This window comes from Ursus americanus, chromosome 1 (genome assembly GCF_024610735.1).
Source record: "Ursus americanus isolate L20-20 chromosome 1, mUrsAme1.1.p, whole genome shotgun sequence".
NCBI lineage: Eukaryota > Metazoa > Chordata > Mammalia > Carnivora > Ursidae > Ursus > Ursus americanus.
Genome location: NC_142127.1, coordinates 65,819,602 through 65,837,471, shown reverse-complemented (window position 1 = coordinate 65,837,471; position 17,870 = coordinate 65,819,602). Strand labels below are relative to the sequence as shown.

General features: G+C 38.4%; 1 protein-coding gene and 1 long non-coding RNA gene across 6 annotated transcripts in view; one reads left to right on the top strand and one right to left on the bottom strand.

Moving 5' to 3' along the window:
* The window catches only part of GLS (glutaminase), a 79,503-nt gene extending 62,114 nt beyond the window's left edge, over positions 1-17,389 (bottom strand). For 2 of the 3 annotated variants that reach the window (XM_045806351.2, XM_045806352.2), the window contains exons 1-3: positions 16,756-17,389; positions 1,452-1,548; positions 969-1,090 (exon numbers count right to left, since the gene is read on the bottom strand). In XM_045806351.2, the coding sequence (XP_045662307.1) occupies positions 969-1,090; positions 1,452-1,548; positions 16,756-17,144 (608 nt within the window). In that variant the 5' untranslated portion in view covers positions 17,145-17,389. The remainder of the gene's footprint in view (positions 1-968; positions 1,091-1,451; positions 1,549-16,755) is intronic. The other variant, XM_045806350.2, reaches the window with a different exon arrangement.
* A 189-nt stretch (positions 17,390-17,578) lies between these two features.
* The window catches only part of LOC148110784 (uncharacterized), a 181,688-nt gene continuing 181,396 nt past the window's right edge, over positions 17,579-17,870 (top strand). For all 3 annotated transcript variants that reach the window (XR_015724520.1, XR_015724519.1, XR_015724517.1), the window contains exon 1: positions 17,579-17,848. This is a non-coding gene — a long non-coding RNA (uncharacterized LOC148110784). The remainder of the gene's footprint in view (positions 17,849-17,870) is intronic.

The window sequence follows — 17,870 nt, the reverse complement described above, 5'->3', positions numbered from 1 at the left end:
TAAGGTCAGCTGAGTTAACAGAATCAAGAGCCTTGTGGTAAAAAGACAAGAATCCATAACTGTCAGCAGTGCCTCACGGCATACCAGGAAACTCTGAAGGACCTCAGTTAAACAGTTATACCTTCAAATGACTTAATACTCTAGGATATTCCCAGGAGATATCTAGAACAAATCATCTAGTCCCCAAAAGAAAAGAAAAATAGATAAAAATACATACATACATAAAAATAAATTTTCAAGGTAGATGCTAGAATTCTTTGAATCTTTCTCAACTTACCCTATGGTCTAGAAAAAGCCAATGTGTTACAGTAGTGTTTATAGTTTCATAGGTTTTTATCTAACTCTTAGTAGTTTAAAATACCATTTACCTCTTTGGGATCCGTTATAAACATGCTATCTTTTAAACCATTAAGAAATCAGACAAGTAGGAACACATGAATGAAGATAAATACTAAAAAAATTGGCAAATATAGGAAAATCAAAATAAGTTTGCTCATTCAACCAAATCAAGGCATTAATCTCTAAAGTGTCTTCAGTTTTTAAATATTTTGAGGGAAATAAAAGTAGTCAAAAACCTGTGTATTAATACGTCTGAAGACTTCTCATTTTATGACGTCATCTAAATAACCTTGTAGGAAAGAAACAGAGACCATACTGAAAAAGCCTGTAAGACATGCAGATGAACTGGAGATCAATTTAAACTGTGACAAGACAGAGTGTGCTCTGTAAATTGGAAATACCCATGCCTACATTTCCTTAGAGCAGTTTCAAATAAAGTCTACTCTTAGCCCCTGTGTATTATAGAACCTTATGTGCACCATGTTCTTCAAACAATTGATGTTTATAAATCCCCCCCTTTTTTCAGTTACACAGGAAGCACTGGCCTTCAAAGATGCAATTTTGTTTTAAAAGAAAAATCACCATATAGCATAGCAAGTCACCATTAAAGGTTTGGCAGAAATTTTTACTTTTTAAAAAGATCTTTGTCTAGCATGACACCATCTGATGTTGTTTGAAGAGTTAATCTTAACATATCCATACACTCTTTCAACCTGGGATCAGACGTTCGCAATCCTGTAGATTTGAGTGCCTGTTTTTAAAAAAATAAGAGTTTGTAAATACATAGTGCAAATAATGTATATGCTTATTCCAACTATAAGTTTTTATTTCTGCATATATAAACTTCTACCCAGGACCTGAATATGTATATGGGCATTTTAGTGTCACTATTACCCACTTTCTGCACAAGTTTCTCATTGTTTCTTTCATTTTCTTTCACTGATTACCTTGAAATGAGCATGATGAGAATTTGAAAACATAATAAGAGAAACAGTGTCAGTCAGGATCTACATGTCAGATGAACTTTAAGACTACATTTCAATATTACTGTATTACGGATTCAGTATTACTGATTTTTAAAAAGTTTAAGATAGAAAAATATAAAAACTTACTGTAATAAATTTATGAACAGGTATTTTCTCTTGTCCTTCTGCAATTGTATAGAACAGCAAATCTTCCAAGCTAGGTAACAGACCCTGTTTTATTTTACTAAAGAGGAAAAAAGAAAACAAAATTAATCCTTGTGCAAACATTCTAATGGATTTTAGGTACATCTATTATTAAATAATCATTGAATCAGACTACAGCTGAGCTGATCTACTCATCAAGACTACTGTCGTGATAAATGCTAATTTACCAAAATCAAACCAGTTATTACTGAAATCACACTGAAAAAGTAGAAAATGACTTATTAATGAATATAGATATTTTTAAATCCCAGGTTTTAAAATCTTGATTACCGTTTCTAGTGGTACTAATGCCTAGTCATCTGTTATGGTGATACCCTCCTGTACAGCCTAATACAAAACCCAAGACTAATTATAGAGCTCAGCAAATGTTCAGGTAAGAGTCAATACTTTGTTCTGCTTTTTAAAAATATGATGACTATATTTATATGTTATTAAAATAGTTAACCTGATTGTAAAATCGGGGGGAGACAGCAATTGCATACTGCACAATAAAGATTAGTGTACCAGTTTTGAATCCTAGCTATAATACTTACTAGCTGAGTCACCTTGGATAAATTAAAGAACCTTTCCATGGTTCAGTCTCCTCATCTGAGGAGATAATAGTGCCTACCTCACAGGGTTGTTTGTTGTGAGGAACAGGTGACTGGAAACATTCAATACATTTAGAATGATGACTGGCAGAGATTAAGTACTCAATTGATGGTAATTGTAGTTAATATTTCTAAAGTGATCTAGGCTTACGTATACAGACCAAATGTCACAAATCACAAAGAAGACTATTAGAATAAAATTTTTTACCATAAAAAATACATTAAAATCTTAATTAATAAACTAGTATAAGATGCTATAATTAACCAAACATTTAAACAAGAAAGGAATTCTTTCCTATCCACTGAAAAGCTTTCAAATAAACAAACCATAATGAACTTATTATAATGTCTTTTTTTTTTTAGCTATGAAACTATAACACATTTCAATATTCTGAACATCAGTGACTGTAAGTATTACAGTGGTGTTACAAAGATTACAGATCTAAGGTAAAACAGATCTCCTCCCCACCTATTAAAACAGGAGGGAGAAATATGGGGGGGTGTATAAAATATTCTGGAAAAGACTTTATCTGTATTTCAAAAAAGCAACAGAGAAAATTAAAGAAATAGGAAGGATGGAATACTCATTTTCTTAATTTTAGAACTTAATCAAGAACAATTCTGGACTAGCCATAGGTATAATGGCAAGTTTCATGGGAAAACTGTATACATTACTTTTGTAAAATAAATTATCACAGAAATCAAGTCTGTTTAAAATTGTTTTTATACTGTTAAAAAGAGCTTTTCTAGGTATGTAAATATTTCCTGGATTACCCAAGATTACTTAACAGTCTTACTTCAGTAAGACGATATGTACTTAATTATTTCCTAATTTAATTACTTCCCTATTATTAGTGGCCCATATATTTCTATCTTAAAAGACAACAGAATACAGAGTTGGTTCACAGAACATGAACAGTTACACATGAGCATATAAAATTGCTCCTAAAAGAAACATTAATGTTGGTATTAATATCATTTAAACTTGGTTTTAAAGTTGTCACACCAACTTTTAGGTTTTAAAGTCAACCTTAAAATGTACGAATTTCATCCCAAAGTTTTTTGTTTTTTTTTTTTTTTTTTTAAAGATTTCATTTATTTATTTGGCAGAGATAGAGACAGCCAGCGAGAGAGGGGAACACAAGCAGGGGGAGCGGGAGAGGAAGAAGCAGGCTCACAGCGGAGGAGCCTGATGTGGGGCTCGATTCCATAACGCTGGGACCACGCCCTGAGCCGAAGGCAGACGCCTAACTGCTGTGCCACCCAGGCGCCCCCATCCCAAAGTTTTTTAAAACAAATAGGATTACCATAATTTAATGACATATTCTGGAAATACGAATTTCTATATATATAAAGAAACAGGAGTTCAGATAAGTCAAGAAGCTTCCTAAGACTGCACAGTGGCAAAAAAATGGATTTAGAACCCATGTCTCCACATCCAGAGCTCAAAGTATTCACCACTACAGTATACTGGCTCTCAAACTTGCTAGCTAGTTATTATTTTCATCAGGGATAATTTTTCTAGGTCTTACCCTGATCCAAAACCATTAACAGCATTCAACAATACTGATGACTTAATATTTAAAGAAAAATTGAGCTAGCCATCAAAACAGCAGTGGAAAATAACAGACCAATTATTTACAGAAAATGGTTTGTCAAATAAACTTCAGATAGTGGTAGTTTGTCACTTTAAAAAACTGCAGAATAAGCTTTCTATATATTTACCACACCAGTAAATGGTATTTGCTTTGCCTAAAAGCTAAGTAAATAGCATAAAATATACACTTCTTTAGCTTATGGTACAGAGCACAAAAAAATTTAAATGACCATGTATTGTCACAGCTAGCAAAAAAAAAAAAAAAAGGTAAATATTTACTTGCTTTTGGATGAGCCTAATTTTTATCCATAGAAGAGAGATTTAAGTCATCTCTAAAAAATGTGCTCACAAAATAAATAGGTCAAAATTGATAAAAAGAATGTACTACCTATCTCAGCATTTAAAAGCTCACACTCTGATCTGAGAATGAGTTAGCTTCAATTCCCCGGTAAACAAATAAATGACAAGATTCTCCCCAAACTTTCAAACAGGAAGAAATTACTCCAAAGATCTTTCTTGATATTGCTGCCTTTTCTCTCTCCAAATTTAATATGGCTTTGTGGCAACACTTCACAGTAATGTATTTTGCTATTAAAATTCAAAAGCTAAAAACTATAGTTTTAAGCATAGAGTAACTAGAAATCCTTCAGGAGTATTTAAGTTTTAATGACAAAAAAAATAGATTAAAGGAGAATTTCAAATCATTACATTAGCAACTATTGATAAACCTGAGTGAGCCATCCAGATTCCCTAGGGAAAATATAAAACGGTTATGACACTCAGCAACTAAAATAAGATATACAAAGATCAGTAAATCCAAAGAAAAATCCTTGTTTCATACCTTTTTATTCCTTCCCTTTAATTCCCCTCACTTCCTTTCTAATTCCTGCCCTTAAGATCCTTTCACCATCATCTTGTGCCTTCATTTATCCATTCCTTCCTCTACTTTACCCTTAACAAAATACTTGCCTACAACATAAAAATCATTCTTTAAGAAAATGAAAAAGAAAAATACCATGTATTTAACTGGCATCTATGACATGTACAACATTATGTTAGTTGTTGCTTATAGTCTAAATTGAAAATAGAAGATGCACATAATAAGGAATTACAAGAATGAGACTATGGGATCCACTCTGAAAAATTACTTCACTGTAGACTAATAAGGTAAGGCTTTTTTAGAAGACACAGAACCTCAACTGGACTTGAAAGATGGGTAGGAGTAGAAAACATGGCAACAGAAAGGGTTTTCCAGCAAAGAAAAAAGAACGACCAAAGCAATGAAGGTAAGCATTCACTGGGTGTTTACAGTGAACACCAGTGAGAGCGTAAAATATATGATTTAGGTACCTGTTTCTACCTATGAGCTGTGAAAATACCTAATTTTCAGGGTTGAGAGAGATCTATATGAATTAAACAATAAATGAGGAGACTACCTCCTCAAAATTTACATACGGAGTTTAAATTCAGGGCCAATTTCTGCAACATGAAAAGAGGTACTGACTTCGTTTACTGATCAATCAAATCAGTTACCCAATACCAAAGGACAATTTAAGCTCCTCAGTCTGGTATTCAGTTCTCTGTATTTGGCTTTGTACTATCTATTCTTAAACTTATCACTTCTAATTAATTAGACTTACCACCCCGTAAATAAATTCTGCTATCGTGCCTTTAATTTTTTATCTATATAAGCCTTCTGTTTATAACCTTCCTTTTCCTAGCCCTTTAAGGCATCAATGATCATTTCAATCGTTTTAGAGGGCTTTCCCCAACCAGATTTTCTATACTCTTTTTAGCATGCACTGGGCTACATCACTAAGTTTTGTACTTCTCTTATACAGCCTATTATGTGCTAAGCATTGGAGATATAAAGATGAATAAAGCAAGCATGCTATCTAGGAAAGCCAAGACTACAGCAATGTGGCAAGTACTATGACAGAAGTGTAAGAAAAGTATTAGTAAGTACAAAGCAAACATTCAGTTTTGCCTTGATGGGAGCGGGAAATCAAGTAAGTATAACTTGTAATTAGGAGCAATACTGCAAACTCTCCCTCATCAGTTCAAAATTTTATTAATTAAAAAATTCTAGTATCAAATGAAAGGAGGAAAATGAAAAAGCAAGCCTTTATTAAGAACTGCAAAATGAGAAGGAAAAAAATTGAAATCAACTATATTGTCCTATTTTGTTAAATAATATTTCATGTTACCTGACTTCTCTAAACTATAAACCTTCAAGACTGGTGTATTACCTTCCTTAATTTCTTTTTGTTTGTTTGCGGAGGTCAACTCCATTGTAACTCAAATGCATAGTACAGTACAGTAAACCCATCAGATAATCAGAAACTTTTCCCCCCATCTAGATTAAAAAAAAAAAAAAGGTCCACTAACAGAATACAAAAGAATGCTTTGGTATTTTTTACTTATGTCGTCATTTTAAAACAATGATCTTTAAAAAATTAGAGTTGTTTTTAAATCAGTTTAACATTTTGAATTTAAAGTCATCTGATTGATAGTAGTAGTTGTCCATCAACACCAGCAAATTAGCAGATTAAACCAGTTGAGACTCATAGATATGGAGAACAGTAGTGGTTCACAGAGGGGAGAGGGGTTGGGAAGTGGGGGCCAAAATGGGTGAAAGGAATCAAGAGGTACAAACTTCAAGTTATAAAATAAATAAGCTATGAGGATGTAACTACAGAATGGGAAACACCATCAATAATATTATATCAACTTTGTATGGTGACAGACGATAACTAGACTTATTCTGATCAGTTCCCAATTCATACAAATGTGGAATCCCTATGTTGTACATATGGAACGCATATAATATGGTATGTCAATTATACTTCAATAAAAATTAATTAATTAAATAAACCTATGGGGTTGAGAGTCGAACTGATAGGGGCTGACCACATATTATAAGTCTGACAGTCTGACAAAGTGACGAATTCTGCTTATTCTCCAAATCATTTTGCACCATGGCTAATTATTAGTGGAATTTAAAAACAAAACCTTACATATTTTAAGGCTTTACTGTTAAGAAAGGGTCTCCTGCTATCTTAAAACCCTATCTGCTAAAGTAAGGTTTACAGATAAACACAGAGTCTCAAAGCCAACCAACATGTCTAATGTCACACAATTCTTAAGTGTCTGGACCAGAATTAGTCCTGGAAAGCTGGTCTTTGGTTTCAAGTCCTGGATACTGCCCCGTATACCACACCAACTACACTCAATTATCAGCCCTCCATTTTAGAAGGAATACCTGGAGTTTATTCAGAATAATGAAAGATAAGACTGAAGAATTTCAAATCAAAATGTTAATAGGGGAATTACTTATGTTAGATAACTAAACTGTTGTTCGACCTTGTTAAAACTGAATCTTGTACAAAGTGAGGATGGGATTGTATTAAATTAGGGCTGCTGTTCTGATTGGACTTTACTGAAATTTACTTAAGAGCACGCCAAAGAAAGAAGCACTGAAGCCATCTTTATGTGAGGAAGTGGCCTTGTCTGTATCAGCTGATTGCAAATTTGTCCACATGTACAACGTTAGAATTCTAACCCAGGGAGCAGTCTGTTGGTCTCTGAAGGGAGGACAAGGACCTGGGCAGATCAAGTCCCTGATGTCCAACTCTGTTAGTCCTTTCAACCACCTATTCCTTCAGTCAAGTATAATTTAATAAATCACTCTAGTTGTAAAAATACAGATATCATGTGAATTGTTATTGTATCACTTTAATAACATTCTAGAAACGATGTCTTTGAAATAACTAAAATATGTAAGAAGTTAATGTAAGGCAGACTTCAGATACACAAATACAAAACAGCTCTGAAACAGAAGGTGCTATATTCTAAGGGAATGAATGCCAGTCAGTAATTCAAGCAGAGATGAGTAACAATTTTCAGGGAGTATAAAGAAGAGGAAAAAACATCAGCTAGGGAGATTTTTTCTTTTTAAGATTTTTTAAACATTCATTCATTTGAGAGAGAGAGAGACAGAAAGAGAGTGAGGGGGTGAGGGACAGGAGAAGGAGAAACAGACTCCCCACTGAGCAGGGATTCCCAACGCTGGGCTGATCCCAGAACCCTGGGATCATGACCTGAGCCGAGGGCAGATGCTTAACCAACTGAGCCACCCAGGTGCCCTGGGAGATGGGTTTTTAAGGTCTCTTCCAATCCTGTACCTAAAAAAGTAATCAATTAAGTAGAGTATTTTATTAATCTAATAGGGGATGAAAAAACAAAGTTAGTCCTAATATTGTATGAACTTTAGTCATTTAGTTAGGCCATGTAGTGTATGTGGCCAACTTATAAAATATGTAAAATGAGGTGGAATTAGATGTTTTTAAAGTCATTTGCAATTCTAATTCTCAGTTTTTGAGCTGCTAAAACAGATGTCCTCCTAAATTCCTATACTAAAGACTATAAACTTTACTCACTGAGATACACACACACTCTATGTTCACACATTTTATACATAAAGCCTAATTATCTGAATTCTTTTAAAAGAGAGAGAGTACTTTGTCACTGAACTGTAAACTTAAAAACGGTAAGATAAAAAATTTTTATGTTATGTGTATTTTACCCCAAAATATTTTTAAAAGCTAAAGCGAATTAGGTATGGAAGGTGAGAGTAAGAGAAGATAGCCAAAATGGAGACATGAAGAACATGAGCAAGACGTAGCGCTGACACAAGACACAAAAATCCACAAAGGAACAAACGCATTCAAAGTAGAACCAATCAGTATATGAGAGAATACATTACACAACTAAATATAGTTTAGTGCTGGGGCCACCAACAGCAAACTATAGTAGCGCCCCCTGTTTTTGTACATGAAGTTTTATTGCAAGACAGCCATGCCTATTCATTTACCTACTGTCCATGACAGCCTTGCTAATAACAGCTAATTTAAATAGTATTAACACAGACCAGATAGCTTGCAAAGACAAAAATATGTACTATTTGGCCCTTCAGAGAAAAAGTTTGCCAACACTTGCCTGAGAGCATCACTATGGCAATGCTCCCTTCTGGTAAAACCTAAGTTGGAACAAGAAATGTTAAACTCTATTCATTATAACTTTCTGCTATAGCAAAAAATATGCAACATTTTCTAAGGAAACTTACATCAAGAAGAGTTTAGAAATAAAAAAGCTTGGGGCGCCTGGGTAGCTCAGTCGTTAAGCATCTGCCTTTGGCCCAGGGCGTGACCCCAGGGTCCTGGGATCCAGCCCCACATCGGGCTCCCTGCTCTGCTGGGAGCCTGCTTCTTCCTCTCCCACTCCCCCGACTTGTGTTCCCTCTCTCGCTGGCTGTCTCTCTGTCAAATAAATAAATAAAATCTTTAAAAAAAATAAAAAATAGGGGTGCCTGGGTAGTGTAGTCGTTAAGCGTCTGCCTTCGGCTCAGGGCGTGATCCCGGCGTTTCAGGATCAAGTCCCACATCGGGCTCCTCCGCTGGGAGGCTGCTTCTTCCTCTCCCACTCCCCTGCTGTGTTCCCTCTCTCGCTGGCTGTCTCTCTGTCACATAAATAAATAAAATCTTTAAAAAATATATATAAAAATGAAAAATAATAAAAAATAAAAAAGCTTGATATTTCCGAACAGTGAATTGGATAATATTGATAAGAGCTGTACAAATCCACTCACAATCTTTTTTCTTAACTTTTTAATGTAATGTAGGTACTTCCTGTTATATGTACCAGAAACAGGATATTAGGTTAGCAGACTAAGAGAGCAAAGTAGAGATTTACAAAATTTTAAAATTTAACAGATGTGGTTCTTCTAATTATAGAAGTTATATATGCAGTTGACCCTTGAACAACAGGGGTTTGAACTATGTGGGTCCACTTGTATGTGGATTTTTTTCAATAAATACAGTACTGTAAATGTATTTTCTTTTCCTTATGATTTTAATAACATTCTTTTCTATTTTATTATAAGAATATAGCATATAATACACAAAACATAATAAAATATGTATTAATTGATTACATTATTGGTAAGCCTTCCAGTCAACAGTAGACTATTAGTTAAGTTCTGGGGAAGTCAGGGGATTTTGGACTGTGAGGGGAGGCTGGCACCCCTAACCTCTACATTATTCAAGGGTCAACTGTACTCATAATGAGAAATCTTAGTAACTCTAAAGAGTTAGGAAAAACAATGTCCATTCTCACAAACTACAACTGCTGATCATTTCAGTTTATTTTCCTCAGATACTTTTCCTATGCATTTTTTTAAAAGCTTAAGGATCACTTTAGATCACATTGCATAGAAAATTTTGTACTCTAACTTCTGGCTTACCATTTTTCTTATACCCCCAAAAGTATCTGTATACATTTTAAATGACTGAATAAGAGACTCTCATATGTATCATCATTTACTTAACCATTCCACTAATGTTGAACACAAGTTTTTCTCCATTCTTCTCTAGTATGCATAGTACTGTGCCAAAAATATTGGTGAATAAATCTTTCTACAACTTAGTTTGTTGGCCTAGATTCCTAAAAATGTATGAATATATTTAAAGTTTCATACAATTTAAAAACTGTTCTTGAAAAGTCCGTACTCTTAAGAACTCCCACCAAGCATCTTAAGTGCCTATGTCACTCAGAATACCGTCATGAAGATAACAATTTAAAGACCTTTTTTAGGAGCGCCTGGGTGGCTCAGTTGGTTAAGCTCAGGTCATGATTCCAGGGTCCTGGGATAGAGCCCCGCAAGGAGCTCCCTGCTCAGTGGGGAGTCTGTTTCTCCCTCTCCCTTTGCCCCACCCTCTGCTTGTGCTTTCTCTGTCTCTCAAATAATAAAATCTTTTTTAAAAAAATATTTTTTAGGGGTGCCTGGGTGGCTCAGTAGGTTGAGCGTCTGTCTGCCTTTGACTCAAGTCATGATTTCAGGGTCCTAGGATCTAGCCCTACAGCGGGCTCCCTGCTCAGCAGGGGAGTCTGCTTCTTCCTCTCCTTCTGTCCCTCCCCCCAACTTGTTCTCCCTCTCTTTCTCAAAGAAATAAAATCTTTTTAGGGGCACCTGGGTGCACACTTGGTTAAGTGTTTGGCTCTTGGTTTCCGCTTAGGGTCATTAGGAGAAGCCTACGTGGGGATCAGCACTCAGTGTAGAATCCGATACTAGAGATTCTCTCTTCTCCTCCCTCTGCCCCTCCCCCTCCCCAAAATAAATAAATCTTAAAAAAATAAATCTTTAGAGGTCAGTAATGGAAATTAGAAGGCCAAAATACATATGCAGATCCTGAACGTTATCAACTTATTGTCCATTAGGCAACATCAATAGTTCCATGTTTTAATATTAGTGCTTTCACTATAAATGTTTCTTTAGAAATCAGTAAGCAATAATGTTACATACCAACCAAGAAAATACTTCCCAAAGGAAGCCAAGACGACACATTAACATGCTCATACTACATTGTAGGTGGCCAGAAAAATCACCAAGTACAATAATGAGTGGTATGCATCATGTCTCATAACCAAAGCAATTTTGTAACTGAATAGATCCCAGGATAAAATCATAGTAAGTGTCTACCTAAAAGCTATTTAACTCACTTAGAGATATCAACAATTAGTAACTATTTTTACAAATGTATCTGTTCAGTCAGCTTTCTTAAGCATTCCTCTTACTAGTAAATGACTTAAAAGGTGAAAAGGCAGACAGGCAACTCCTTGATTTATACAGGATTTAAGACTGAGCTCCTCAAAGAATGCAAAACCTACAATCAGACTTTCAGTTTCAACAGCCATAATTTTTCTTCACTTCATAATCACAAGAAAGTGGTATATCTTAACTTATTTCAAATAATTTTTTAAAACTCACACTCACAAATGTTTTCAACAAAGTTCTCTTCAAGATGACATTTAGCTTTTTCCGACTAAAATAGTGCCCCTCCCACCCGTTACTTTTCCCTCATAAAAAAAAATTGAATTCAATTTGGTAGTCGTTTCCTAAGTTAGTTGATTTTGAGTAGGCAGACTTCTTTGTAAACAGTAAAGCCTGAAAAGAAGCTAAAACTTTATAGAAACCGAAGTTCAAGATCTAATTCATGCTTTCAGTGAACTTTATCTAAAAATTAATAAGCAGCATGTAGTTTGTTAATTACAGATCACCACAGATATATCCATGACTAAATAGATGCATGTGGCTTAATATAAACATTAGACAGCAAAAAATGTTATAGTGTATGTTATGACTGGCCATTAAAAGTAAACTAAAACTTACCGATAACTGTAACCTAGAAAAACTTTTTAATACAGGAAATCACAAATAAAATCAGAAGGGTTCATTGAAAGCCCTCAATTAAATATACTTTCAATCTGGATTTTAAGTGAATTGTAAATATGTCCACTTTTACAAATTAAAAGCAAATGCATTAGTAAAGGATGACAGAATTTGTCACCCATTTCACAGAGGTTCTTTCACTTTGAAATGATCTATACCTGCCAAATACTGTCTCAACTTCACTATCAGTACTGTTGTATAGACCCAATTCAATGTTTGCTGGAATGCACAGGCATTTATTCTTACTTTGAGATTTAATTCTTACAGCATAGGATTCACTGATTCTTTGCTCCTCACTTTACATTTTTTTGCCCCTTGCTTTCCATTTAATAAATATTAACTACCAAAATAAGACACAATCTGAAGCTGGCTGAAAATATTTGTTTGCTCTTTCACTATACACACACACACACACACACACACACAAACACGATTTTATTTATTTTGAGAGAGAGACAGAAAAAGTGAGAAGGTGCACTCATGAGTTGGGGGTGGGGGGGAGCCTTGATCCCAGGACACTGAGATCATGACCTGAGCCAAAGACAGACACTTGATCAACTAAGCCACCCAAGTGCCCCTTAATACATTTTAACTATGCATATTTAAAATATATTTTTAAATGCCATCACTTCATGCAGATGAACAAACATTCAATTACTGAATGCATCATGGGTATGCAGTTTTTGACAGATACTACCAACCACCCTCTAAAATAGCTAACTAATTAATACTTCCACTAGAAATGTAAGAGTTCCTATTCCCCACATCCTCTACAACACTTGATTTAACTTAACATCTGCCAATCTGATAGGGGAAAAATGATCTCGTTGTTTTAATGGAATACTGTATCCTGTATTGTCAATACTGTACCCTGTATGAATTACCTGCTTACTAAAAAACATACACATGCTGATATTTTCCCAGCCTAGTCCTTTCCTGTTATATCCTTTTCCTTTCTAATTAAACAATAAAATGTCCAAACAAAAGGTAACAAAAATGTCCCTCGTCCCCACCTGCTAGCCATTTTCAGGGACTCTTCACTAAGATAGGATACCCACTTCTGAGCTTTATGAAACGAAGCAAGCCATGCTTGATGGAGAACAGTGTGATAAAATGTCCATGTTCGGCAACCATTTGGCATTAAGGTTGATCAAGAATACTGAATGCTGGGGCGCCTGGGTGGCACAGCGGTTAAGCTTCTGCCTTCGGCTCAGGGTGTGATCCCGGTGTTATGGGATCGAGCCCCACATCAGGCTCCTCCGCTATGAGCCTGCTTCTTCCTCTCCCACTCGCCCTGCTTGTGTTCCCTCTCTCACTGGCTGTCTCTATCTCTGTCAAATAAATAAATAAATTCTTAAAAAAAAAAAAAAAGAATACTGAATGCTACAAGCAGCACAGTTTGTAAGTTTGATACAATGCTCACTCCAGTCCGTATTGGTATTCTGGAAGGAGAGTGGTAGTTTGAAATTAAAACTCTGTAATTAATCTCAGAACAGTATGCAAAATATATTGAAATGGGACAGAATGAATATGGGGGCACAGATTTTAAATTTGGGTCATCAAATATGTGGAGACAGATGTGAGAAAAGAGTTTGGATGAGAGATGAAATATTACCATGAGAGTCAAAGCTGAGAGAAGGCATATGTCCTTGAGAAGGCAGACAAGTGGGAAAGAAGCAAAGGCTTTAGCCTCAGGGTTTACTCAATGAGCAAATCCAAAAAAGAGCCAGGAAAGCAAAGAGAACAATTTAAAAAATGAAGAGAGCCAAGTGAAGTGGTTTTCAAAATGGTGAAAAGATAGCAATAAAAATTGAGTGCACTACAGTCAAAACTGAGCAAAGATCATTATATTTTCTATAAGATATTTAAAAAACTAATAAAATCTTAAGCTAAATCAGGAATCTAAACCAGACTGAAGTTGGCTGAAGAAGATGGTATAGCCTAGAATGACACTGGTTCAAAGAATTTAACTATGGAAAAAAAGATAAGTAGGTTAACTTGCTTATATCCCACCTCTTTCCAGAAAATTAATATGGTAAGGTTAATAAAATATAGTCAGGCCAAGTAAAGTAGGAAAAGGAAATATCTCAGCCATGTTAATTAATAAAATTGTTACGGTTATTAATTCACTCTGAGCTTACTGGTAAACAGGCCAAAAAGATAAACAGTGCAAATCAAATAGTTTCATATAAGAAGTACAATAATTTCTCAAGAGAATTTTTTTCTAGAAACTAAAAAACCGAACGAAATTTCTCATGTATGAACCTAAAATTCAAAGGCCAATGTCCTTGTCATGTTTTACAATAAATGAAGCAATTTTCTTATTTAATAAACAGTTATGCAGTATTTAACACATATCAAATACAGTCCTAAGCCTTTTACAAAATGTCAACTCATTTAATTTTCACATGGTTATTTAATAATCCCCCATAAAACCTGGCAGAGTCTTGAGTGCTGGCATTCCAGATGGCTTGCTGACTGAGGGATGAACTATGCTTTGGAAGCTGAGCATTAGAAAGGATAACAGGATCAACTGGAAGCTTACCTCCCAGAATAAGAGAAATGTTTATCACATAAAGGCAAAATGGAAGGAGTCAAAAGAGGAAAGCTACATGTGGAAACCAGATCATTCAGGAAATCGAATCTTTAATAAGATTTAATTTTTTTTTGGGCAATCTTGAGGCCACTGCTCTTCAACTTTATATGTGGATTGGAGGCAGCTGGGGTTCACTTTAAATCCTTGATTGAAAGCTCTCAGGATTATCATATATTTGGATCGCTCCTGAGCCAGTCTAGCTATTACTCCAAACTTCCAAACTTCAGTGGCAGGAAAATAAACTCCTTTGAACTAAGTAAACTAGATTATCTCATTGGTCATTCAAACTCCCGGGGCATATGAGCAAACATTCTTGAAGGATTCCCTCTCTAGACTGGTTTTCTTTGGTGGTTAGGATATAGGACAGGACAATTCTTATGTATTGTTGTAAGTATTAGCCAAAGTGTTTCAATGTTATTGCTAAGAGGTAATTTCTTATTCAGAAGGCAATGAAGACAGAAACTTCTGGGAAACATGTAAATCACAAAAGGAACTCAATTTCCTATCTGACAAAAAGGAAAAAAAGAGGGACACTGAAGAGACACAGACTGGAAAACATTTTCAACAGAAAGCTGCTCCCATCCTATAGCCTTTAAGAACAACTTTTAAATGCTAGCAATTGCATTTTACAATTCTGTAACTCTGAGCTCAGGTATTTAAACTAGTCCCAAGCCTGGTAAACCAGATGATAAGGTACAAGAGTACCAGATGAGATTAAGCACACACATTCTAGTCCCTAAAAAACATGAGAGAGGTAGAAATTTAACAAAAGTCTAGCTTTTTAGACCTTGAAGGGATTTAAATCATCTAACTAAATATGTTAAATGACCTACCCATGGTCCTAAGGCTACTTTGTGGCACAAAATCAATATCACAGAATACCACAAATTTTGCCCATCACCAAGTGTGTTTTTTTAAAGTAACATTTTCAGTCTGGGAAAACTTTAGCTTGGAATGTTTTAGGAAGGTGCCAACTTCAATTACAGGAAACGTTAAGCAGGCCTGAGATTGAAAATATTAAAAAATCAAACGACACTTTCACTTTGACTTAAGGTGATCTGAGGCTGCAGACAGTAACATAAGTCACAGGCAGGCAAAAGAGGTCGCGTAATGTCAGTACAATGTCAGCAAAGTAGTAAAGTATAAAGAAAGCATACAGATATATTTTTATCCACATTGGGAAAACGAAGTTTGGGTCCATTTATATTACACAAAATATCCAAGAAACTGCTTCACATATTGTGTAAGAAAAACCAATTTTGTTTTAAGTCAAAACTGCTGTGAGGCATAGATTACTTAACATTCTATCACTATTTAAGTCACAAAAGCTACATAACTCGGATTTTTCAGTGTTTTACCAATCACATTTCATCTCGGCTATTTCGATTTTTATTTTTAAAAATTCGCCCATCTCATGAAAGACATGCAGGCCAAAGAGAGACAGGCCAAAGCTGGTCCCCAGTGCAAACAGGTAGTCTTGTACTGCGTGCCCCATCTCGGCCACTTGACTTTTTTCCTCCTAATCTCATTTCGAAAACAGTATTTCCGGTGCCCCAGATGGCTCCACACCACGCCTGAAAGAGCCACTCCAGAAATCTTAAGAATATTCTGCCAGCCTAGGTTTCCAAAGAGATGGTGGCAGAGATCGAAGGAAGGTTGGCTTCTAAGGAAACCTGAGCCTGAAAAGCGACGAGTCAAGAGTCAGGAAGGTACAGGGTATGCTCAACAACCGACTCCTAAATGTCACTCGGTGGAGATGTTCGTGTGGCATCACCCACGAATAGCTGGGCAGGCGGCCAGGTGCTGCAGCCGGGGGCCGGGGAGCGGAGCACGCGGCGCGAAGCCAGCAGCCGCAGTTCCCGGGGCGGGGGAGCTGGGGGCCAGGGTGGCCCCTCCGGCCCCTCCGCGGCTCCTCCCGGGCGGCCAGCGCCGGGGGCGGGGAAGGGAAGTGGGGGCCTAGCGGAGGGGCGCCGGCAGGGAAGGCGCGGGCGGGGCCGGACCTAATCACATGGCGCAGACTGCGCAGGCCGCCCGGCATCTCTTTCTTTCTCTTTCTCGAACCTCCGCTCCCATCCCGCCCCACCGCAGGCCCCTCCCGGGCCCGGACTCGGGCCCCACGCAGGGGGAGGCCTCCTCCGCCTAGCGGAGACACTCACTTTTCGCCTGAGGCCACCAGCTCCTTGCCCTCACTGTTGCCGAACGCATCCGTCTCCCCGGGTCCGTCCTTGGGGCCGGGAGCCGACGGGGCCGCGGGCGGCGACGCCCCGGGTTGCTGCTGCTGCGGGCTCCCCTTGCCCAGCTCCTGCAGGATCTCCGAGGGGGAGCTAGACAGTCCCCGCGCGAGGGGCCCCGCCGGCCGGCCGCCCCCGCCCCACCACGGGTACAGTCGCGCGGCGGCTGCTGGGCCCGCGGCCCCCTGTCCCCCGCCTCGGGGACGCCGGCACTGTGTGGCGAGGGGCTGTGCCCGCCTCAGAGCCGCGCAGGAGGCGGCGGCAGGCCGCAGGAGCAGGTCCCGCAGCATTGCCGAGCCTCGCAGTCGCATCATGCCGCTGGGTTTGTCAGCACCCGCTCGACTGGGGAGGATGCTCTGGGAGTGGGCGTCAGCTCTACTTCGGGAACGCGGTCTCCGGTAGGACGGCGAGAGGGCAAAAGAGGACAGGAGCAGCGCCGTGGGTGTGGTTTCGGTTCCGGCTCCCGCAGCTTCTGCTGCTCCTCCGAGGCCGCCGGCTACCGCTGCTCCTCACACCGCCGAGGACTCCGCACTGAGGCTGAAGCGCAGGGGAGGGCCGGAGACATTCCGCGCTCACCCTGTCGGAGGCGGGAGGACGCTCGCGTCCTACCGGCTTTCCCCGCTCCGATTGGCTCATATCCTCAACCTCTCTCCTGATTGGTGACTGGAGCAGTCAAATTTCTCTCGGCGCCGGGTGCGCAGAGAGTCGGGCGGGGGACTGGCGTTGGGGGGGGGGGGGCAAACTGACGTGTGAGGCGTGGGAGACAGGCGGGGCTCTCGCCTTGTCCCTTCCCTCTCGCTTTGCCAACCTTGAGGCTGCGCATGTTGGAAACCGGGGACTCAGGGGTCTCGACATTTACGAAGCGGATTGGCTCCTGGACTCTGGGGCCTCGAACCCTCTGACGGGCAAGAGCCCCGCAGCCGAGTGGCCAGCAGTCGGCGGGGTTGGCCGGAGCTGGCCTCTGGCCGGGCCGTCCGAGCTCTGCTGGTCCAAGCTTGCAGTTGGCCCTGGCTATCCGGTAAGGGCGTGAGGTGACACCT